The 24287-nt window shown below is 39.3% G+C and overlaps 1 protein-coding gene and 1 long non-coding RNA gene across 6 annotated transcripts in view; one reads left to right on the top strand and one right to left on the bottom strand.

Moving 5' to 3' along the window:
* col4a5 (collagen, type IV, alpha 5 (Alport syndrome)) overlaps positions 1-24287 on the bottom strand; it is a 63321-nt gene that overhangs the window by 27550 nt on the left and 11484 nt on the right. For both annotated transcript variants that reach the window (XM_072376951.1, XM_072376950.1), the window contains exons 2-13: positions 7471-7527; positions 6162-6251; positions 5003-5047; positions 4594-4638; positions 4429-4491; positions 4225-4278; positions 3873-3899; positions 2221-2301; positions 1855-1917; positions 1719-1754; positions 1548-1589; positions 1351-1443 (exon numbers count right to left, since the gene is read on the bottom strand). In XM_072376951.1, the coding sequence (XP_072233052.1) occupies positions 1351-1443; positions 1548-1589; positions 1719-1754; positions 1855-1917; positions 2221-2301; positions 3873-3899; positions 4225-4278; positions 4429-4491; positions 4594-4638; positions 5003-5047; positions 6162-6251; positions 7471-7527 (696 nt within the window). The remainder of the gene's footprint in view (positions 1-1350; positions 1444-1547; positions 1590-1718; positions 1755-1854; positions 1918-2220; positions 2302-3872; positions 3900-4224; positions 4279-4428; positions 4492-4593; positions 4639-5002; positions 5048-6161; positions 6252-7470; positions 7528-24287) is intronic.
* LOC140281820 (uncharacterized) lies at positions 13684-17498 on the top strand. Of its 4 annotated transcripts, none has more exons than XR_011909793.1 (3): positions 13684-13772; positions 14078-14946; positions 15110-17498. It is a non-coding gene; the product is annotated as an uncharacterized lncRNA (long non-coding RNA). The 4 variants fall into 4 exon arrangements; XR_011909792.1 differs by having other exon boundaries at positions 13721-13948; XR_011909794.1 differs by having other exon boundaries at positions 13721-14254; positions 14744-14946; positions 15110-17497.

Genomic DNA, 24287 nt, shown 5'->3' on the forward strand with positions numbered 1-24287 from the left:
TGTCCTCATCAGATATGTGTTAACTCGCACTTCCCTGGAGTGACTTCATCATATGAATACATCTTTGGCTTTATATATTCTCTGTGACAGTTCCACATTAGTTTCTGATCTACAAGAACACCTAAAAATCTAATCTAACTTCGCTTACTTTCAGCTGAAATGCCACCTATACGCATTGTAACTGAATGATCTCTTTTCCCATTAACAGAAACCATCAGTTTGGTTTAATTCCAATTCAAAAATAATTTGATATCCTTAAACCACCTCTTAATCTTTAGTCAGTTCATGTGTCACACTATCTATGGTCACTTGTTATAATCATTCCAAAACAAAATATATTTGTATGCACCTGCAAAAAGAACGTTTGGGATACTTTTAGTTATGGCCCAACACTGAAGCTGTGGGAACACACGAAACTAAAATATCTGTTCAGCCATTTCTGAACAGTGGGCCTGTTTAAACGTTGAATATCGAGCGCTCCCTGTTGATCACGTGTCTGCAATGCGCCCGTCACAGCTGTTTCCTGGATGAAGTGTGGACGAGGAGTGACGTGAGAACAGAAATGCAACAACAGACAGCTGAGCGTGGAGACGAACACCAAACGAAGTGGATCGTCATCTGCGCTTTGGAAATACTTTGGATTTAGGGCAAGTGGTGTTAATCATGAACAGATCAGGTGCAAATAATGCTGTAAAGTTGTGGCGGCGCCACGGAGCAACACAACTAACTCATCGAACCATCAGTTGTTAACGTGAACGCTCCCAACAACAACCAACAATATTTCTATTCTTCCTCTAAGAGACACTGAATTTAGCTGAATGAAGATCACCAGTTTCAGCCTGTTTATCAGCAGGAATGCAGCACGATGTGGACGTGAAAGCAGTGTTCGTTTCCATAAAAGTAGAATAAAAACTTCTCAATAATGATCAAAATAAAAAAATCAATGAATAATGATACAGTCTATTACTTTTCTTCCGGAGCGCCTCCAACGTCTTCTTCGGTAAATTCCGTTAAAGTGAGAGCGGCTCATCTATTTGTTCTACATCCAAACTAACTTCCTTTTTTTCCCCGATGAAATTATCGATTCTAATTAAGATGGTAATGCGTACAATCTTTTTTACGCAAATATTTCTGTTTTTTGACCAAAATGAACACCTGAGATGCGGAAGATTTGAAGTAACCAGATTTTGACAAAACATGAGTGTCCAGATGTTTCAGCTGCTCTGCAGGAAGGTGGCTGTCCACCATATCCATGGTTGGTTTTTTTGGTTGTTGCAACGCTTTGCATTGTGGGACATAACAGTTCAGACAGGTGATGCTGTCCTTTTCAGGTTGATAAAGTTACTATACCTTGTCTCCTCTCTGAATCTCCGACTCTTGTGGCTTATTCTGTTCCCCAACCTGTCCTGGAGGACCTGGAGGTCCTTGCAAACCCCGGTCACCCTGTGATCGCACCAGGAAAAGCACAAGATTTGGTTTAGATAGACGTTTTTATGGTCAAAAGTCAGAAAATCATTAATACAATCTATTTTTCACTTGTACTGCACCTTTTCTCCTTTGGGTCCCTGGAAGTTCAATCCCATGTTTCCCTGTTGAGAAAAAGTTTGATTTTGGTGAGCAATATTGTACCGTCAATGGGATAAATATGACATGCGATCATCTTGTCTTTGTTTACTCATATCCATGAGAAAAACAAAACAAATCAATTGGAGCTTCACCTTTGGTCCAGGAGGACCGGGAGGACCTGGACGACCCTGGAAAAAAACCCAACACGGGACAACATCAGTCTAATTCTCATTTGTGCAACAAAAGGATAAAAAGATGTGATATCATGTTGAAGCAGTGCTGCTTTACGTCAAAGCCTTGGGGTCCTGGAGGGCCGATCGGACCTTGTAAACCTGGAGGACCGGAAGGACCCTGTGAGATGAAGAAACGCAGCAAAAACTTTGAGTCTTTGTGACCACTCAGAAGTGGCTGATATTGCTTGTCGACCACCAAGAAGCAGTAAACGACATAAAGAGAAATATTGAAATAAAGAGACCCTTAATATCTCTGCAGCTCCTGTTCAAACGTAAAGTTTAAATTCAGTCGAATGCTTGTTTTGTACACATGTTAATTCAGTGTCTTTAAAATATTTTGACATCCTCACCGGGACCTAAAATGAGACCAGTTGCATTCCCAAACTTTCGAAAAAACAGCAACGAAGAATAATTCACTCACCGGAGCTCCCGGCAATCCGGGCAATCCCACTGATCCTCTGTCACCGAAACGATTGGTGGAAAACACATCACCCGGGTCTCCCTGAAGAGGAGAGAGAACACATCCCGACGAGACCATCAGTCATCACAATCTCCTTGTACTGTAGATACAAGGAGCTGAGAAAAGTCTGGCGTGAACACAACACGAGCTGCCAAACATGGTTTCATGTCTCCTTCAGTGGTCAACTGAAGTGGAAACAGCACCATCTTGTGGCCAAACAAAGAGAAGCAGGAGGTTTTGTAAAGAAAAGCTGAGGCAAAAGTGCATTTCGTGGCAATTTCTAAGTAATAGAAATGATTTCAACAAATTTGAATTGAAAATATAATCATTTATTGAGAAAATTATTTGACAATGTTTAGTATCTTTGAATGAAGCAATAAAACATGACAAAGCAAATTTGACAAAGATTTAACATTTAGCTTAACAAGTGCTGTTTTTTTAGTGTTCTTCCTAAAACTGATCAAAGTCTCTTTCTGCTAAATATCTAAGCCATTAAACAGAAAGTACACCTGTATTATAACTTCTTTTTATTTCTGATCATACAGAATGTTCCGCTCTAGAAACCTACTCCATGTCTGCATTTGATTTGCCCGTTCAATGACCCTTCCCTTCTCCACAGGCTTTTTTTCATATTTCTCTCCCTAAACTGTCCCGCCTTTAGGTTTTGATTCATGTCTTGTCTCGTCATTTCCTGTTTTATTTTGAAATATTAACTTCCCTGTAGTTTCAGGTACCTTGCCCATCCTCCTGTGTCAAGTGTCTGATTGTCTTCCCTGATTCCAAAGTGTTTCCACCTGTTCCCCACGGCTCCTCATGTGCTCAAATAGTCTGCGTCTCCCTTATCTTGTGCCAGTGTGTTGCCACTTGTTACGTGCCTCACTCTAGCGTCCTTGTCCACAGTCTTGTTTCCTCGAGCCTGTAGTCGAGCGTTCCTCCTACAGAGCTATGTTTATTTTGTAATTTATTCCTTAGTTCTAGTTTAACGCCACAGTAAGTTTCATAGCTTGGTTTTGTTCCTCCGTGTTTTTGGAGTGACTTTTAGTTGTTAGCTTTTCATAGAAACCTCCATTAGAGGAGTGTTGCACTGTTTTGTTTAATGTTAATGTTTCTTAGAGCCTCCATTAGAAGGAGACGGGTTTTTTTGTTTTGTTTTTTGAGAGAGCGTCTTTTGTTTTAATCCGCCTCATTAGGAGAGCGTGAAAGTTTATTTTGTTATCTTTTCATAGCCTGTTCTGTTTTCTTTCCAGAGAGGAGAGAGTTTTGATTTTGATCATTTTCATACCTGCATCCTCCTCAAACTCAGTTATTGAGGAGAGTGCTCAGGATTTTCACAGCCCCTTGGTTTTGCTCTGTTTGGAGATCCTCAACCTGTTTATTATTAATAAACATTCTTGCCTTGAAACCAACCCTGCACTTGTGTCCTGTCTCCTGCGGCCTGTGACATAAACGATGACAAAGTCTCGCACTGGGAACGAACTAAGAAATGAGTTCTTATCCTGTAATGTACCAGTGTGGATGCAGTAACTACATTATATTTATTTTCATCACCGATTCTGGTCAGCAGAAGTTAGACCAGAGTGTGGTGATTGTAACCTGATTAGTGTTGAACTTACCTTTTGTCCTGGTAGACCAGGTGGACCCTAGAAGAAACAAGCATGAGGATGTGGAATCAGTTAGGACACTTAGGGTTCAATTAAATAGTCTTTTTTTTTATTATTCCCTCAGTGGTAGTGACAACAACAGTCAGTTGGATTTTCTGGCTCTCTTTCCAAGGAAAGGAGCTTTTGTCGCTTCCTTTATTTTCTCCTTTGCTGAAGAAGTCGCCCCTTTACAAAAAGCAAGGCGATAATGATGTCTCACCACTACTTGTCATATAATGCCATTCATTTGGGTTCGTATGTTTAAAAAATGAGGACAGGAGTACCCTGACTGCCCTGTTACAAAGTTCTTTTGTCACTGACTCACCTGATATCCTTGTGAACCGGGGATTCCGGGAGTTCCTGGGAAACCTCTGTCACCCTACAGAAGAAGAAGAAGAATGAAAACAAGGCATCCCTAATGTGAGAATAATATAAATATGGAAACATTGCTTAATATTTGAGAGAAAATAAATTATTGCTCATTATCACCCTCTTTTTTTAAATTTCTGACAGACTTTTAATGTGATACCTTTGTTCCATTGCAACCCGGCACTCCTTTTGGCCCTGGTGGACCGTCTTGTCCAGGTAGACCCTGACAGACAGGAAGTAAACAGAAAGGTGAATCAAACAGGCTGACCAGTTTTGGCAAAATGTAATTTTGCTGAAGAGGGATTTCATATTTTTAAAAACTCACTGGAAGTCCTGGCATTCCTGGAAATCCTGGCAATCCAGCAGGTCCCTGTTAAAAGCAAAATAATCATCCAGATCAGCAACTTAAACTTCAGATGTCAAAGAAAAAAAATCTCAGGAGTTTCTTCATGACACCTGGACTGTTTGGATGAGGTGAAATGAGGACATCTACTGGCCACAAGGGGGTATTACAATCCCATTTGTCTTTATTCTTGATGATTAAAGAAAAAGTTAAATAAACCTTTTCCCTGATATCTCCCTCATCTAATTTAAATCAAAATCGACCATGAAAATAATGTAAATGTGCTTTTTTCTTATACTTGTGACAAGACCTCTAAAAGTCTGATAAATACTACTGTTCACGAGAGAAACGGCAGCGAAGTACTTTTTAAAGCAAAAGTTGATTCACTTACTCTGATTCCTTTTGGACCAACTGGTCCCTGAGGTCCATTATCTCCCTGAATGGAAGAACAACATGAAAAGAGAAGGTATTAATAACATAAATGGTTGAATTCTGTATACAGCATTAATAAAGCAGTTCAAATTGGTCTAAAATACTTTTAGAAATTGTCTGTTTTGGCAAACTATCTGGTTACATAATGCAAAAATGGATTCATAATAGGAGTGGGAGGATCAGTATGTTGAGCACCAAAACTGGTAATAGAAGCTTTGTTTTGAATACTGATCCTGGTGTCGTGAACAGAGAACATTTACTTGGCATTACGATGGAGTTATACCCACATGAACCACATGAACCTTTACTCAAATAAATGTACTCAAAACTGTGTAAAAATAGTTCATCACATGTAAATGTACAGCTTTTAAAATCATGGAAAGAAAGTAAAACTAGGAAAAGGTACTTGAAAGTATTAAAAGTACCTACGAACGTGTTTTAAATACAATATACAAGCAGTTCAGATGATGATGATGATTACTGCAACGTTCTTATGATTCTACAGTCAGTTTATTATGAGGTTTATCCAAAAAAGTGTCCATTCACATTTTATAGACAAGAAGAAGAATAAACGTGTAATAATCATATTTAAAAAAAAAGAAAAACAATAATGTAATGGAGTAAAACTCATCTCCACTACAGCTGGGACTGAACAACAATGCGATGATTTGCAAATCATTCAAAGCGAACGTTTAACTCAAAATACACACGTATCAAATGTTAAAACTGAGATTTGAGAACAATTTGAGAAATTTGAGTGATATGTACCATCAGTGGTGAAATTCTTTGCCATTTCTTTGGTGAAGAAATTAATTTGCAAATTGTTTAATTCTTGCCCTCGCAGTTAGGAGCGGTGAACATTTTTACTTTATTTCTTAAAGACTGAGATGCTCCCCTCTCATATTCCCACATGTTACTAATTGAACACATTGTTTGGGAGATGTTTTAACTGGTTATTTATGTATTTATGCCCACCTTTTTTATTTAAAAAAGTGTTTCTGGCATCAGATTCAAATTGAGCATTTTTTTATCAAACATTTCTCAATTTCAACTTTTAATACTCGGAAAATCCATCTCACTGAGACATGAACTTAGGTTCCTCCCGTCGCTGAACCCACCTTCTCTCCTCTGGGTCCGATCGGTCCTTCAGGTCCTGGGAATCCTGGGACTCCTGGCTGTCCAGTAAGACCTGGGAAACCCCTCTCACCCTGCATGTCGGGAACACACAAACAAACACGATATCCTTGTTATACAAATAAATGCTCCACTTCAGTTTGACTTAAACACGGAGGCATATCGAAGCAGTAATTTCTAAATTCAAGTTCTGTGAACTTTCTGTGGGAAATCACAGAGTCATGCTAGTATAGCTGAACTCTCTGCACAGACGCTGGCTTTAAGTTACTTGAATGGTGATTTTATTTGATGACGCTGCGGTTATAAAATCAGGGTTTTATTAGAGCAGAGCGGCAGCCTGGAAATGCTTAAGCAGACGCAGGCTTACGGGTGGTCTTAATGGGCTGATTTTTGGTCATATTTTCTGATGCGTTCAGCCGTCTGACATGAGAAACAGAAGAATATGTAAATGAGAGCTTTATTGGGAATTGAGTTGCATAAATATTGACTTACAATTCACTGTTTCAACAAAAAGATGCAGAAAGTTGAAACCTATGAGCGCGTACAGAGCACCTGGGTCTGTGTCTTGAATCACAACAGCATGATGTGGGCGTGTTAGTTCGATTTCGAAGGGCTTTTAAAGGAATTTTAAAGGTCCTGGTTAAGTTGGACTGAGACAACTCTTTTTTTTTTATAGTGCTTAGTCTAAAACAGACTAGAAAAAGAAAGTTATCCAGCGAGGCAGGTCACAATGAGCCCCAGGGAGGTGAGCCACTGCCTTCTGAATTGCACCTACTGATAATGTGGCAATTTCTCTGTTGCTCTGTCCTTCTTCTCTCAAAACTACAACTATCTTGTTTCTTGGATGAGTGCCCTCTGTTTTACTTACCTCTTTGAAAACAGCATTCGAAAATCTGACACTTAAATTCCTAAAATGATTGTGATCGTTTTTTAAGAGCTTCTGCTGAATGGCACAACATGAGAGCAGAACTGCATCTTTTTGAAGCTGTCCAATTTATTTCCACGTTGAAAAAAAAAACAGTTAATCATTAGACTTCAAAAGACACCAAAGAGCGAACAATGAAGGTAGCTGTTTCGGGGGGAATCACAATTGGGTGATGGTAAGAATTTGCTATCTTAAGAATTTGTGCTTTATCAGTCCAGCACGAAACTTTATTCAAATAAAACGGATTCGCTCAGAAAGCTTCAAAATTTTTATGCTCAACGACCATTAGCCACCATGAACTTTAATCTTAGTCTTGAATGAGTTGTTTCAAGCTTACAAGAAGTCCAAGTGCTTATGCATTTGCCTACCTTTTCTCCTTTTACTCCACTGCAGTCACATTTGGGTCCTGAACATCCATGGCAAGCCTGATAGGAACAAGAGAAACAGATGGGTTTCATTAAATATTCATCAACAGCAGGAAAACCTCAGTGACATTAAAAGGCATCAAATCAAAACAGATACCACTAAATAAAATGTTGTGACGAATCACTTAGAAATGTCTCTATAACAGTGCAACAGGGGGTCCTAAAAATGAATACACAAGGTTCATGAACGTCATGACTATGCACATTTAATGTGAAGGCAGAGACTTGCGGCTTTCATAATTTAGCTTGCCGTTAAGCTCTGGACCACAAGAGGGCTATCTGATATCACGCTCCTGCACCTCAGCAGGCTGCTCCCACAGAGGAAGATTTCTCCCCACAGATGTGGAGCCTTCGGATTCTCCTGAGGTATTGTTTGATGATCAGATGAGGAGTGCAAGGTCACGGAGGCCCACACAGCGGCCTAATCTCGAGTGAATAACACACTTATCTTCACCTGCTCTAAACAAAAAATAATCAGTTGGCTGGTGGAAATTCTGATTCTTATTTTCAGAGACACAAAAGCTGAGAAAAAGGTTCAACAGAAAGGCGAGGAGTGAGTGAGGAGGTGGTGGAAGTGCCAAGCTGCTGATTAACTTTTCCCATGCGCTATTTAAACAGTGGATGCCAGATGGGCATCGATTGCACGCATGCCAGGCAGTCAGTTTGAGAGGCAGGGAGTGCACAGGAGAAGACAGAGAGGCAGACAAGTTAGCATTCTTCTGTGTCTGCACAGTCCTCTGTAAGCCATTGTTTGTGTTGACTGTTTTCATCGTGCTTTTGTTTTTATTGGAGCCGCAGATCATTCTGTGTGTTTTTCTGATTACCTCTCGTATCACTAGGCCTTAAAGTCACGAGGTTGTGAAATTGGCTCATGGAGATTTCCCAGAAAATGTCTCGTTTTGTTTGACTAATCGTCCTCATGTCCTGATATGTGGTTTACAACTGTAGGAGATGCAAAAAAAGCAGAAAATCCACATATTTGTGGAGGTGAACTCAGAGCACGAGTGGGTCGGTTCTCAATTGCACTTTTTTTGACAAACACATGGCCCGAGTCTATTTGCTGAAATCAAAACAAATCTATGATCTGAAAATATGGAAGTAAACAAGCAAACCAACATTATGAGCAACCGATTGCAAATCTAATCAGAAAACCCACCGAACCCTTGTTAAATATGGAGAACGTGAAGGGCTATTTATTGTAAACAGGTGACAATAAATCACAGTCATTAAAGGCAAAAGAAGTAGCTAACTGTCATTTTTAAAAAGTGTTTCTGTATGCTTCATTACAATGGCTGCAGAATATTTCAAAGTATTGACGGATCAGTGGCCTCAGCTCTCAGGGATAATCTTGAGAATTCATTTAGTCTTATTTGGGTATATATATATATATATGTATGAACACACTTCTGTTCATCCTTAGCAGAATTACCCAATACAATTTGACTCTATACACCATGGCATCTTAGGTCAGTGGCTCTCAGAACAAACTGTTGACTGGTTTTCAAGCTTTTCAAGCTTATATATGTCGATGACACGATTGTTTATCATCCTGCTAACACCGTTTCCCTGGTCCAACAGATATCAAAACTAAAACAGGATTTTTTCTGAGGGAATAAATCTTGGGTAAAGCATTTACAGCTAATACATTTACTGGTGTCTTACTGACCACATATCAGCAGCAAGACACCTTTCAGCACAGTTGCAGTGTGTAGGAAACATGCACAGACATAAAAATACAGCTAACCTGTAAAGAAGCTGAGCCACCATAAAGGATTTTCTTTTCGTTACGTTGCAAGTAACTATTGCCGAGTTACAATTTGGTAACAGTCTTCATTCACTCTTTGAGTCTTCGCTAGTCGAATGGATTGCACAAAACTGTGTATTTATGAGAGGCATGCTGTGTTAAAAATGATTGTTGATAGTTAATTGTGTGAATATGCATGTGCAGCCGTGACACAGCAATTCGGCAAAACACATACCACGCAACTGATGTGAAGCCGGCCTAACACGGTCACAAGATAAATAAGGGTTTTATCTAACTAAAAAAATGGTTGGAGTCTACGTAATGCAGTGCTGAATCAAACATAGTAAGCTTAGGCTTCGTGACACCTTTGTGACTCCACACATAAGACAGTGGGAGGTGTCCCCAACTCATATTGTGTAAAACCTCCACCATCCTGATATGTTGTCCCAGTTTGAGTCTCCATGTGTGTCAGGGCAGGTGCATTTAAGTGCTTGTATTAAGTTGCAAACCACGCTTGTGTTTGTATTTCAACACTTTGTAGCCAGAAGATCAGGTTCCATCCAAACCTCTCTGCACTCTCACTGATGACTCCACAACACTTCCTTTGACCAAGTGCAGTGTAAATGCTACAGGAATCTGTGAAAGGTCGCGTTAGTTCTGCTTTTGGGTTTAAAATCTAATTAAAAACTGATCATGTCAGAGGTTGAACTCAATCCAATGATGTCATATTATTGCATTTTTTGTGTATTTTCAAAGGTGCATTCTGCAAAAGCTACTTTAGGCCGAATTTCAGTTCAGTTACAATCCTTTTAGTCTTTAAAAAATCTTTTGTTATTGACAAATTAGATTAATTAATCAACTGGGGGGAAAAATCAAAGCATTTATAGAGGACAAAGCGGCATCTTTTCTCCTTGAAAATCAATTTCTACAAGGTTTTTGTCCAGTGGTTGGGCAGACATCAAAGATGTTGTGTTGCAGTATTCTTCACTTCTCTGGCATTTAGCTGAAATAAATTAATTTTGACAGTTCAATCTACAATGCAAATGATCACAAACTGCATCCTTAATCCACTTATCACCCAGCACTTTACCCATCATCTCTACTGTCAGATCCTGTCATTCTTATGATTTATTAGAATAAACTGTTTATTGGAGTTCCTTAACACAGGTAAAACATGTTTCCATACACATGTAGACAGACAGTGCGTGTGCATATGTTTGTAGAGAAACCTTTGGCACATTCCTGTGTGTACAGGATAACTCCACAGTCATAAACCAGGTGTTAACCACAAGCTGACAGTCTCTTCTTTCCCCTTGCAGGTCTGCTGTCTGATAAAGAACTGCATGCAGCAGCTTATCTGCCTTCTGTGCAGCTTGGAGGTTAACGCCCGGCATGGATCACAATCAAGGTGGAGGGTATGACTCACATGTTTGATTTTAATGTCAGGAGTTCTGGATGTTGCCAATAGGCAGCAAAAACAAAACGAACGAGGTTACCAGCAGACACACACATGCCTCAACCCACATGCACTTGAGCAGCCAAAAGTGCGTACGTGTGGTTGTGTGTGTGCATGTGTGTGCATGGGTGTTTTTACAAGCCTTGGATCTCCAAATTAGTCTCTGGTCTGCTTCCACTCAATGCAGTCTTCTCTCCCACGCCCAGGCCTGCAGCTTGCGCTCTATCCATTCATGCATCCATCCATTTTCCTGCTGTCTCAGCCCCTATTTTCTTTACTCTTATTTAGCCCAGAAAAACTTGACAATGTTTGCTTGTACCTATACAAGCTCTAAAACATTCATACCAGCCTGGAGATTTTCACATAAATCAGCTAAAATCAGGGAGCCCACTCACATCCAGAGTCCAGACTTTGTCTAAGGATATGGTAATTTCCACAGTAAGGTTAGGTGTTTCATATGACTAATCATAAGATATGTTTAAGCCGTTAGTCTAGTACTAACTGGTTTAACATGGTAACATGTGTAATAGGGACCAACTAGAAAGCGGTCAACAGAGTAAACAAGGATGCCCACGGCAGAAACACATTTAACACTAACATTGATCTTTAAGTTCAAGAGAAAACCTGTGCGTAAATGCCTTAAACCTGTATTCTACCTAGTTGCCAATAGGGGGCGACTAGTGGTTGAAAAAAAAAACAGAATTTGTTATTCTTGTTTATGATCTCATTTGCTGGTGTCAAGTCTTTTTCAATACAGCACAATGTTCAGTGTCTAAGTCGTGATCCCATTTAAACAGACAATAAAGCAGGGTGTGCTCTGAGGTGTGGCTACCTCGTCAATGACTACTTCTTACTTTTCATGATGGTCAGTTAAAGCCGACTCTCGTTTGTCATGTTTTGTAAAAATAAAAATACATATATAAACAAGACGGCCATGACCGAAACGGTGAGCTGAACTCTTCAAACCGTCTGTCAATAAAGACGATGTCACAGTTGCTATGCTTGTCTTTTTTATAAGCCTTTGCTGCCATTTACCCATAGTGGCTACTTGTGGTACTGCAATGGAAAAAGTTTCCGCAGCAGCAAAATCAGATCAAAATAAAATCAAAAAATCAAATCAAATCAAAATAAAGAAATTTATTGTCACAACCAAAATTCCCATTCAGAATACATGTGAGAAGAAAGTATTTGCCTGACATAAACTCTTCCAAAAAAATAACTCATTGAATTAATCAAAATAACCATGACAATAAAAAAGAGAGCATCACTGGTTAAAAAAAAGCAAAAACAGAAAGCAAGAAAAAGTACAAAAGAAATTAAACATCTGCAAAAATGTCAGCTCAGACGATTGGTTCTATCTAATCCTACTACGAATTTCCATCCTTAAGGGTTTAATAGTTGTTCGACTTTTTCAGAACCGAGTAAAGAGTTCTGTTTGCATGATATTATCCCAAAGTAAAGGCTGGTCAGGAGGAGCCAGTAGAGAGACAATGATGCTAATTCAGATGTGGGTTTTTTTTTTTTTTTTTTTTTGGGGGGGGGGGATGGGTGTCACCAGAGAAGCTATTTTCATTCAAGTGTGTAGGCACCATCTTTAAACTCAGTACCATGACCTCAGTGATAATTTCAACAAAAGGCATTGTCTAGCAGTCTACACCAGCAGATATCTCACATAAAAGTCTGAGGCTTACCCTCAGGGGTTAAAACCTCAAACTGAAGCTAAAATGTTATGAAATAAAAAAATCTGCCCAAATACCGTGTTAAATATCTCTCTTTCTACCATTCTGTTCACTCCTTTACTTTGCCCTCTCATCTACCACCACAGTACTGACGGAACATGTAATCCTCTTAGAAAGGTCAGTGAGCGGCAAATATTTGCTCTGCACTGCCTCTCCTGTAAGTTACTTCTCCAACTCTCTCCTTAGCTCTTTCTGTCAGGCCGACCCAACAGTAATGCCAGGGGCATGAAAACCTGCCACATTTCTTGACAAGGAATAAAAATTGGAGATGCTTACTGAGCTGCATGAACCAATACTTATATCATAATACTAGAGCACCAATACTTTATCGCCCTCACACAGCAAATTGCAAGCTGAGTTAATCAAATAAGTGCTGATAACACAACTATCCACACAGACTGCTGCATTCCTATATCTACCTGCAATTAGACTGGCGAGACTGGAATTTCCCTGTTATCAAAGACTGATAATTAGACACATATCGACACTGCGCTACCATGAACACAGACGTGCATAAATACAAAGACATATGAATGCATTCCACAGAGAGAGCGCTGTCTTTCCACTTTGGAACATCAGTAATAAAAACAAACAGCTTGCGAAACCTCTGATTTGATTATGGCACCGCAGCTTACATCACAAGATCTCTATTATAAAACTTGGAAAAGGGAATGTTTGGGGTATGAGGTAGGCCTTATAACATTTTATTTGTCATCCCCTCTGCTGTTGTCTCTGTGTTATTTGCAGTTTTATAAGACAGCACTGATGTTGTGTGGTGACCAAAAACAAAATCTGACGTCACCCCAGAAATCAGAAGGCGATAAGCTAAGAAGCATGGGAGAAATGAAGTGAATGGGGGAAAAAAGACGTGTCCAAACCACAGAGACTGATGGAGAAGAGGAGATATCAATGATATCTCCCCTTTATTGTCATGGACACTGTAAGATTGTTAGATGACTGAGGTGTTCAGTGAGATAGTAAAGAGGATCTCCATGAGTGTTTTGATAAGTCCTATTCTAGGAGTTACTCCAGATCTCTTCATTAGCATCAATACTGACAGAGATTTTGGGGGAAAAAAGGAATAAATCAGGAACAAGGTTATTGAATCTCAACATTTACTGCCAACAAACTGTGCCAACACCGAAAGAACATTTCTGCAGCGCAGATAATGAACTGTTAGCTGTGGGTCAAAGTCCTCGCTTGCATACATTGCAAACATTTCACATGGCAGCTTGACATTAGCATCCTCCTACAGCTAACCAGTCAACCAGCTTTATCCTCTCAACATTCAGCTAGAGATCAGATGGTAATGCGTTTGGCTGTATGTGTACTTTAAACTAGATGTTTATCCATTAAGGGATCACAAAAAAAAAACCAGTCAGTGCTGCAACAGAGCAGCAGAATCAAGTGAGAATCTTGAAACCTGACTTGGAATCTCTCACACAGCTTTTACCTTTCTTGATCTCTGGAAGCCAAAGCAAAGTGGGTTGTAGTTTCAGCTTCAGCTGTAGTTTTTTAGACCAAGAAAGTGTAAATTCACTGGAGGAAAGGCTGCTTGCTCCGTAGACAAGACAAGGTAGGGACTCACATCTCCCATCTACTAACTTGCAGGCACGGTTGGACCGGCTGGCACGAAGCAGAACACGTGCGATTGGACAAACACCAAAGCACAGGGAGAGTGGCTGCGGTCTCTGGTAAGAACATCATTACCCATCATCTTTGTTTTCTGCTGTATCAAGGCTCAAAATATTGGATATCAAACCTTAAAACAATCTGATGTCTTAATCTGTGATCATTTCTGAGTATAAATGTATTCAGTTACTCTGCATTAATACCTGTTCTGACATATAAACAATAGAAATAGTTTTGCGAGTCTTATCACAATCATAACGCTCAACAACTGCTAATCTTAAAGACATCACACTCTGATTACATCACATATTATATCAGTGGAAAAAGCACATTAAGATGAAATGTGACGGTGTAATTGTGACGGTACGACTGCTTTTTGCAAGCAGCCGGCAGTTTGTTAGCTTTTTTTCTGCTGCATTTTTTTTCTCCCAATTTCTCCCAATGTGAAATTTTTACCATATCTGACAGGGGCTGAAAGGGGCCGTTTTTTTTTAATTTGATGTCTTCGCAGGAATAAAGAAAAGGAGGCATGACACAAAGTTTTAACTGACACTCTAATGAGAAAAATTCATATGGCTCAGCATGCATGTTTATCCTTGTCCATATGTGGCACTGCTGTGTGTCTTTATGAGTTTATTCTGGTAGGAGAGAGATATATTACCGGCACTGAGAGGCTGCATCACACTGTTGATCCCTTTCATCATGGTGGACTTTGACTACTTCAATGTGTTGACACCCCGAGAGCAACGACCAAACCAAATGTTTTCACTTGGACAAAAATCCACCGTTTTTGTTTTGACTGACTGGCTCTTTGGACGAGGAAGACCCCCCCATCTGACGAGCCCCAGGTGTCTACGTACTTCCTTACACACACGCACACACACACGCATGCAAGCAGATGTGCTGCAGATTAGGAATTCCACTGATATTCCCAGGAATTTCTCTCTTTTCTCACTGCAATTTTCATTCCTCTCTTCTCTTTTTGTTTGGCCTTATGAATGTTGACCCCAGAGGCCTCCTGCTGAGAGATGGCTGCAGGGGAGCTGACCACCATCTGCGTTAGAACCGGTTCGCACTGCAGCATCGCAGTTTCTTTTTGTGTGTGTGTGTGTATGATCCAGTACCATCATACAAGTACCATCATAATTCACCTATTATAGTTGCTTCAGTTCAGGATATATCATCCAGCTCTGCAGCTTGATGTGTCCCACTTCAAGACTTTTCTACCTCATGTCACTCAGATCTGATGTTGTTTTCAACAAGATGCATCAAACTGTGTTTTAAAAGAAGATCCAGAGGCAAATCGTACCTGCTTGAAGACAGTTTTAAGGTTTTTATCGAATGTAAAGACACTTGAATTATTGCAAATGAACCAAATGTTCCCTTTTTTCAGTTTATTCCATTGATTTTTTTAACTTTATTCTGTCCTGACTACAGGTTTGAATGTGTGAGAGAGTTAAACAGTAAACTTTTGTGTCAATGAGGGTAATGAAAAAGACACTATACGACACATATTGTCTTTGTTGTGAGTGATTTAACAGTGATGCATGACTGTTGAAGCTAAACTTATTCACATAAACCAAAAGTCAAAAATCTAAAATGCGAATATACCAGTGTTTTCAGCCTGGACAAATAAGCAATCAAGAACCGGATGATAATTAATCTCAACAGTCGACAATAATAATCTGGGATGTCAGTCAAAAGCAAGATAATAAAAACTTAGCATGATGGGAAGATTGTCATTAAGGCATTAAGACGAGTGTACAGACTTCTGCTCTGTTGCTATTTTTTCAAACGAGAGACAAAAGAAACAATGCCACTTATACCAATATAATGTGGCTATTTTTCCCATAAAACCGTTCAAGTGTTACGTATTAAATATTCTCTCTCATGGTGGAGCCCTTCCCCAACTTTCCCTTTTTATCTCTCAGCCAACAAGGTGAGCTCCAAACCTTGGTCTCATTGCTGAAAATTGAGCAGCTCTGCCCGCGATATTTTTTCAAAAAAGGCAACCAGCTTTAAAAGCTTTTGGTCACACTGCCCAGCACTAATTCCTGCAACAACATACTTGAGATGCTAAAAAAGAATGCTCATGAAAATCTGTTAGAGCTGATGCAAATATTTATCTGTGACTGTCATTTTGTTGTGTAAAAAGAGCCACTTTGATAGACTTTTTTTATTAGTAGGGTATCCCTCCTGAGGGATATTGTGAATAAGGGAAAAAAGCTTTTCAGTGCCCTCTGATGGACAAACTATGCAATCTATTCATTTTCTTACCCCAACTTTAAGCCACTAAATGCACAACAGCTGCAACTATCCAGCTGCATTGCAATATTACGTTAACTTATTAAGCCTTGTTCAGTTAAAGTCCAATTGAGAGCAGTAATTCATTAAAAAGATGAGCAGTCACCACAGAATTAGAGTATTTAAAGCTGCCCGCAGAGATCACTGATACGAAAACACACACGCTTCTGCTCCTCCACCAGCATACATCTGTTAAAACACACCTCACCCTCTGCTGCGCTCTTTCATCTCTTATTGTGTTTTCGCTCAACTTCCACTGAACCATAAACCAAACCTAAAACTCTGAATGCAGTGATGGCGGTTTCAAGGTCTAAGGACACTTAACAGTAGTGCAAGAACAGAATGTAACTTACCTTCTCTCTGACTTACACAAACTGTACAGAGTGTTTTGGAATTTCTAAAAACATATGTCTCAAGTTTGGGTTTCATCTAAACAGGCACTCAGCTCTGCATACATTCAAAGCGGTGGTATGCAAAGAGTTTAACCGCAGTCTTTTAAATAATATGTTTATTGTTTAGTGTGATTGTTTAGTGTGAGGAAGAGATAAGGCAAACATCCTGTAACTGTATACATGTTCCCGATTTCCCTCCCAACTATAGCCATAAATGAATGAGGACAATGTCTTACTTATCATTTGTATATAAAGACAGTGTTTGCACCACAGGTTATTAGACATGGCAAAACACAACTTCACCAGATGTAAAGTTGAGTAATTCGCAGCAAATGACCCTGGAAGAAGTTGGAAGACAAATGCATCACCAAGTTTCCCCAACAATGCCAGAGCAGCCACCTTTATCCCGCATTTATACATACGTGTGTATTTGTTCTGTAATTTCCATCACATTTGTGGACTATGCTCCCTGTTCAATGTAAAAGAATGCATTTCTTTTGTGAATGGATGAAAACTTCATTGCCACAATGAGAAAGTCCAATTTTATATTATCCCTGTCCTTTTTTATGAATTATGTTTATGGAATTGCCACTATAAAATGACTCTTAACTTAAAAGATGTTCTGCCTGGTACTATTTTTTGCTGAAGACTTTTAAATACCAATGAACCATGTTACACAGCTTCCTATCATTGTCAAAATATTGGTTAAATACAACAGTAACGTTTTGTATTAAATATGTTTAACGTAAGGATCAGTTTGACTGTCAAGTTAGTAGTTTGTTATTTACTTTGTTTTTCCAAGTTCCTACATAAAATTTGGTTTCTCTCTTTGAAATCCACAACAAAAAAGTCGAGGAAAAGTAAGCAGAACTTATTTTTATTTGAGATGAAAGGGATATCTTTACACATTTTCTTTTTGTCCTTTTGGAGGTGGGGTGTGTCCAAAGCGCTTTGAAATCATCAGTGTCTTACCTTCAGTAGACAACAATCAGAGCACTCTCAATTTGTAAAAGTTTCCAAATAGTTGAGCTAGGCCAAAGGAGGCCAGAGGAAGTTTTTCCCAATTGAAACAACTTAATCCTCAAAAATATAAAAGCGCTTTGAGCAAATGCTGTATTTGTAGATCTATGCACTGCGTCGATTCTGCATCAGGTAGTTACAAAGTAACATGGTCAATGTTGCTACAGGACATTGCAGCCCGGAGCATGTTACCACACCGTTCCACGGATGTGAAAATGTAGTCACAAACTAATAAACTGTCTGATTCAAACATACCAGTGTAAAACAGCAACATTTGTATGTCTGAGTTAGAATTCAGAATTAAGCAGTTCAAGCTTAAGTAGGATTAGTTTCTGAATCTCCAAAGTGAGAGTGTTCTGACCACTATCTACTGCAGGAACAACATAGGCCACTTATAAGCACTACATGACAAATAAGTGAATAAATGCACATATAAATAACACATATGTGGAAACAAAGCCAGGGAAAAATAGTTAAATAAAAATATAGATGGAAGTACATCGGCCAACATTATTTTCGATATATAGTCAAATAAAGTTATATTGCATAGTGAGAGTGGGGTAAATGTTTTTTAGATTTCCAGCAAAATATTTCTCCAATAAGTCTGCAACTTACTGTGGCTCACTTGACTCCACACCATGTCAGCTGTGATTGTACACTGTTTAATGTGCAGCAGATAGATAATCCAATCACATATGACATACCAACATATCTATATGCCAGTATTAGCGGACAATATTAGCCATACTTATATTTCTGATACTAATAAGATGTCTGATTTTTCTTTGAAGAGAAAAGAAATCCCCATGTCTTTTGCACATTCTCCTTTAAAAGGTGCGGAGAAGGTGTCTGCGTTTTTTGAGCCCATAAATCTGTTATACAATTTATATATAGTTGCAGTCTCAGTTTCAATATTGTCTCCAACCATTGAGCCATGGAGACTAATGGCTTCAAATCCCTTTTGCCTACTTGTGCAAAAATCTCAAAATAATGACCATTACAATTTAGTAAACTATGTGATTCTAAATCTTAATTTTTAAGCTTTTTGTCTCCATATCCCCAGCACAAGGACTGCAAATCTAAAGCAAAAAATATACATGTATAAACTCCTACAATACACACACATAAATATACACAATACCTGTTATTCTAGTGTTTTTTGTTCAGAAAATCTTTGATTTATTTTTTGTCTTGTAAGCAGGGAGAGGCAGAATTCACTGCCATGGGAGACATAATGCCCAGCCAGGCCCAGCCTTGAATAACACAGGCTCAAACATGCCCTCCATTCTCTTTTCAGTGATCCACATACATCACAACTTGGCACGTTGTGTCATAGCTATGGGCAGCAAGAAATTAGAGAGGGGAGTGGCAGCTTGCCAGCAGAATACCTGAAAATGTGTAGCCTGGGGACAGACTGAGAGGAGACAGAGGGAGAATAGCGAGAGAATAAGTGAAACAAGTGGAAATGTAACCGAGGAGGGTGGGGGCACAAAAAAACAGTGGTAAAACGATGGGAGACTTTTCTTAAATTTCTATCAATTGGATTAACGCAGATAACATTGAGTCTGTGGAATTTGGTCTGTGAAGATTTAGGAATGTAGTAAATCCACAGAGACAACACTGTAAATCTGTAAATCCAAAAAAATCAACAACCAAACAGTGAGGTAAATCTGTGCAAGGTTTAATTTTACCTCTTAATAAACCCAAGTTCAAAGCTTTGAACACCTTGTGTTGTGGAAAATAAGCTTTTCAAACTAATAACAAAAAAGTATTTATACGAATCAGAGTTTGACGTAAAAGTGTTGGGATGTTTAGACGTCTTTGTAAACCCTTGAGCTTCCTATCGACCAGTCATGGAAAGCTCTATACTGGAGCTGTATCCCAATTTGGATTAGCTGCAGCCAAAACTTAATATTTAGCCAGGAGGCTGTGCTGTAGACAAAACAAAGCAGCACGGCTCATCCTGACGCGCTTATCTGTGAGACTGTGTGTCTGCCTCATGTTCCATCGTTCTCTCTGTAAACTAAATTTTGTTGTACCTACCGTTTAATTTGTAGGTTTTTTTGCACAATTTCATGCATTTCAGCCATTTATGAACTGTAAACCCTCACAATCATGAGCAATGCTGTCTGTCTTACTCTTATTGCAGTGGCAGCAAGGTTCGCTTCAAACCTTTTGCCGTGGGATTTGGGGGCTTTTCAAATAATAAAAGGCATCATTAGATCACAAGTATAAAATTTAATTAAATAGGAGGGTCCAACTTTGCCTTATTCTTAGGGGAAAAGAAACATGCCTCCACTTGTCACCCTGCAGTTCCATATCTTCACCACATGGTGGAGCAGATGCAGGTACAAATATGATGAGCATTTTGATATGAGGACATTTGTAAACTACAGGTCTAGCATTAAGTAGTATATAGATTATGGTTGAATTATTTCTATAATATTCAGCTATTAAAGCAGGAACTGGACCGTGTTAGGGGGAGTATGAGAGTCATGATACTAAAAACTAAACCTGTAAGTTCATATGATCTTTCCTGTGTCATACACATAGTTGCATTCAGCCCACATGGATGGAAAAATCAGTGAAACTGCTTGAAGTTGTATGTTACTTGTAATTTTGTTGGATTTATCAAAGAGCTGGTGGTGTTCAGCAGCAGTCTGATTCGGATTCTCCGACCTCAACAAGCTCTCTCTTGCTTCTACAGGCACGGGCGTCTAATCTAATCTTGTAAGGAGACAGGCCACAGCAGCTCCCCCGCCTGCCTACATTCTCCCACAAACCCTCACTGAAACAGCCTCTAATGAGAGCTGACACATGTGGGTGCACAAAGTGTCGCAGAACTTTACAGCTGCACGGCTACCTGTTGGTTTGGCATTACAAAGTAGGAAAAGTGAAAGATGCACAGAGTAATCATGTATGATTTCAACTTTAAATTGCTTTATTTTCACATTTTTTTCCATGCTAAAAAAATGTCACTTCTTTCCTGCATCAGGTAGTCATTTAACACCATGGTCTGGGTGAATACTCGATTCTGATTGGCTGGAGGGTGTATGATTCAAAGTTAAAAGAAGTGATTTTATCATTTCTTTAAATGTATTTTGTGAATTCGATAACTTTGAAGACTGGGTTGCAGCAGAAGAAAAAGAGAGAAGAGAATATGAAAAGAAAAAGGAGAAGCGACACAAGGACACCTCCACCGGAGGAATTAAACAAATTAGAGGATGACAAGGACGAGATAAACACAAAGAAAACCACAGTTAAAACACAAAGAGACTTCCTGGCTGACAAAGACATGGACATCAAGTAAAGCTACACTGCCCCTACTCTCAATGACATTTTGCAACTGTTTTATGCGTCTGTCCGTTCGACCAAGGAAGGGGGAGATATTAAATAGTTCACTCAGCTATGATTTTAACTCTAAACCACATTAAAGTAATAATGATTGAATATTTCTTTCTTTCGTAAGTGACCATTATATAGGCGGGATAATGGCCTCCGAGGTGTTCATTATCTCTTACATATTTACTGTCTAATAAATCACCAGTCACAAGAGATTTTATATGATAACACATCCTAAAAACCTCAGTATAAAACTAAAGCAAGTTTAGTCTACGACTTTTTGGCAGAGTATGAAACAGAGGGCCCCAAGGCACGGACTTGTAAAAAGGGCCCCCACCCGTGAAAATGACTACTAACAATGTAAATGTCTTTTTCTTCTGTTTGTACTGTGTGTGTTTGCATTGGCTTTGTGGCCGTTCCTGTTAATGAAGCATTTAGCTTCTGTCAGATCTGTGTCTTTGTGACTGTTTTGCATCTCTTTGTAATCACTGACTCGCACTCACACAAAGAGCTCTGACCCCTGTGGGCTCCTGGACCTGTGCCTGGTGGGTACATTCACGAGCTCCTCCATGGATCTATGGAGCAGTTTCTCAGTGTCACACATTGGGTTTTTTTTAGGTCACGTTCCAGGGCCCCAGACGCCGAGGATTTAGTCCCATTTTGCAACCATTTTTTGGAGCAGTATGACAAAATTTTACAATAAGGTGCACCAGTCTGCCATATAAATATACCCCATGATTTTAATTTTTCACATCGACTGAGCAGAAGATCACTTAGACCCTCTTTTTAAACTACAGTCCCGAACTTATGAGGAGGATGAGCTCCGGAATAAGCTGGTGAAAAAGAAAAATCCCTCAACACAAAATGTTTCTGCCATTTACATGGTAAAATCATTGCAGACAGTTTGCAAAACTTTGTCCTGAAACGCTCAAAAAACGCAACAACATGTACAATCCATCAATGGTTGGGGTGGGTAAAAAGCAAAGTTATACTGATGTGCAAAACCATTTAATCAGTCAATATGCAACTATGCAAATGTTTATTCCATCTTAACTGTATTACTGAAAATGACAATGGCAGTAATCTGACAATTTAGTATACAGTAGGGCTGTCGCATTTTCTTCGAAGTTTAAACTTCTGTTCGACCAATGAGAAACTTTGGATATATTGTCCTTTTTACCCATCAGTAAGAGAAGCTAAGTGATTAATTCATTCCACCTACAGTGCGACAAAGAGCAGCTCAATTTTGATTTTTTTTTCCTTGAAAGCACTACTTTAGTATGACATAAAGTGAAAATGAAAAACTCTGTAAAACTCTTCATCATCGCATAATTTATTTATCAGTAATGCAATCAAGATGAAGAAAAAATGAAGGTGGTGCGTTAAAGTTGATTAAAGCAGCACTTTGTTGAAAAGTTAGTCTTGATGTTTGCTATCTACCTCTTCTCTGTTCCACCTTTTTTCATCACCATTTCATCCTTTACTCCCACATGTTCTTCCTCATTCTTTCGATATCCCCAGTCTAACATTTTGCATTCTCTGCATCTTCCCGTCTCGCTTCTCATCATCTTCTCTGATCTTTCTGTGCTGCGACAGATGTCTGATTTCTGCTGTTGTTTTGACCGGCGGGGGTCTGTTTGTCCAGCGGAGATGAGGAATGCCGCACATTCAGGGAAGACACCAACACACACGAACAAAGTCACACAAACACATGCTGAAAAATGCCACGTTTTCATATTTCATATTTCATTCTGAATCGCAAAACGTTTTCAATGGTCAGTTTCCTGAAATCATTTAAATTCAGTTTTAAGTAATGAACAGTGATCTTCTGGCCTTTGTTGTAACCAGACAGGAGTGATGTTCACTAAAAAATTACCACAAACACATCACTAAAAGTTATTAAAAGTGAAGGAAGAGGGATATATGACAACAGACTTTCAAAGAAACAATTAAATAAATGCATTATAAAAATCAGCTGATCAGGTGACTTTATTTCCTTCCTCCCACTGCTGTGGCACTCAGAAATGTAAAAAATGCTCAGTCACTCACACGTACACACACATACAGACACACACAAACATGCTGGACGTTATCCTGCGACTGCATGCTAAAGGCTTAGCTGCATACCAGCCGGCGCACTGACCTGGGATTAACTAAAGACCAGGCTCCACCTGAGGAGCACACACACACATAACTTTGCATCTCCATCTATACCATTCTTCTTTGCTCTAAACTTGACCGTTACAACTAAAAGCCTAATCCAAAACTCACCTGAAACCTTGTGCACCTCTTTGAAGGTCTTAGCTCAAATAGGTCCCCACAAAGACAGATGTCCTAGTAAACACATTTCAGCTTAGTGTAAAGTAAAAACAGCATTTGTCAGTACTGTTCAGGTGGTTATTGGAAGAGAGGGAACAGTACGCAAGTATGAGAGCAAAAGATAAAAAAATTAAGAGAAAGGGTCAAGGTTATTCTATTGTCCCTTTAGGGCAATTTGTTTTGCAGCTAAAAGCAAAGATAAAAAAAAGCACCAGCATACCAAAACACATAGATACATAAACACACAATGCCTCAACACACAGTCCTCTAAGGGGATGTGTTCAATGGTGGAAGGTAAATGGCCTGCACTCGTATTTTGGTTTTCCAATCTTGTTGACTGAAAGACTTTTACAATACCAGCTGTTCACACCCAGAACTTCTTACACTATGCAGCCTTTAGCCTATACAATGCGTTTTGCTAACAGCTCACAGGTCGAAGGCAAGGACACTTTGACCTGTGGACGGAAAAAAACCTGGATCCCCCCACCGGTCCTCTGAGTGGCAGAACAACTCTATCCTGCTGACCTACAGTCATGCATATATATGTATAAAAAAGCAGTTAGTCAACACATGGCCACTACGAATCGTGTCATTGACATCCCTTAGAGCCGCAGATGCGCAAAGCATAGCACCTCTCTCCCATCAAATCAATGCTTTCCATCTCTGTGCATCCGCAAAGGTGTTTGGAATGTAGTTCCTAATCTTTAAAAGTTTGGAGGTTTGCCCTGTTGCTCAACAGAGAGCGACAGAGTTCTCAAACTGTGGCAAATGACTTTTGACAAAGTACTGTAAGCTTTTCAAAATGTCTGCGT

The sequence above is a fragment of the Leuresthes tenuis genome, unplaced genomic scaffold (genome assembly GCF_036924035.1).
Source record: "Leuresthes tenuis unplaced genomic scaffold, fLeuTen1.0.hap1 SCAF_22, whole genome shotgun sequence".
NCBI classification, from domain to species: Eukaryota; Metazoa; Chordata; class Actinopteri; order Atheriniformes; family Atherinopsidae; genus Leuresthes; species Leuresthes tenuis.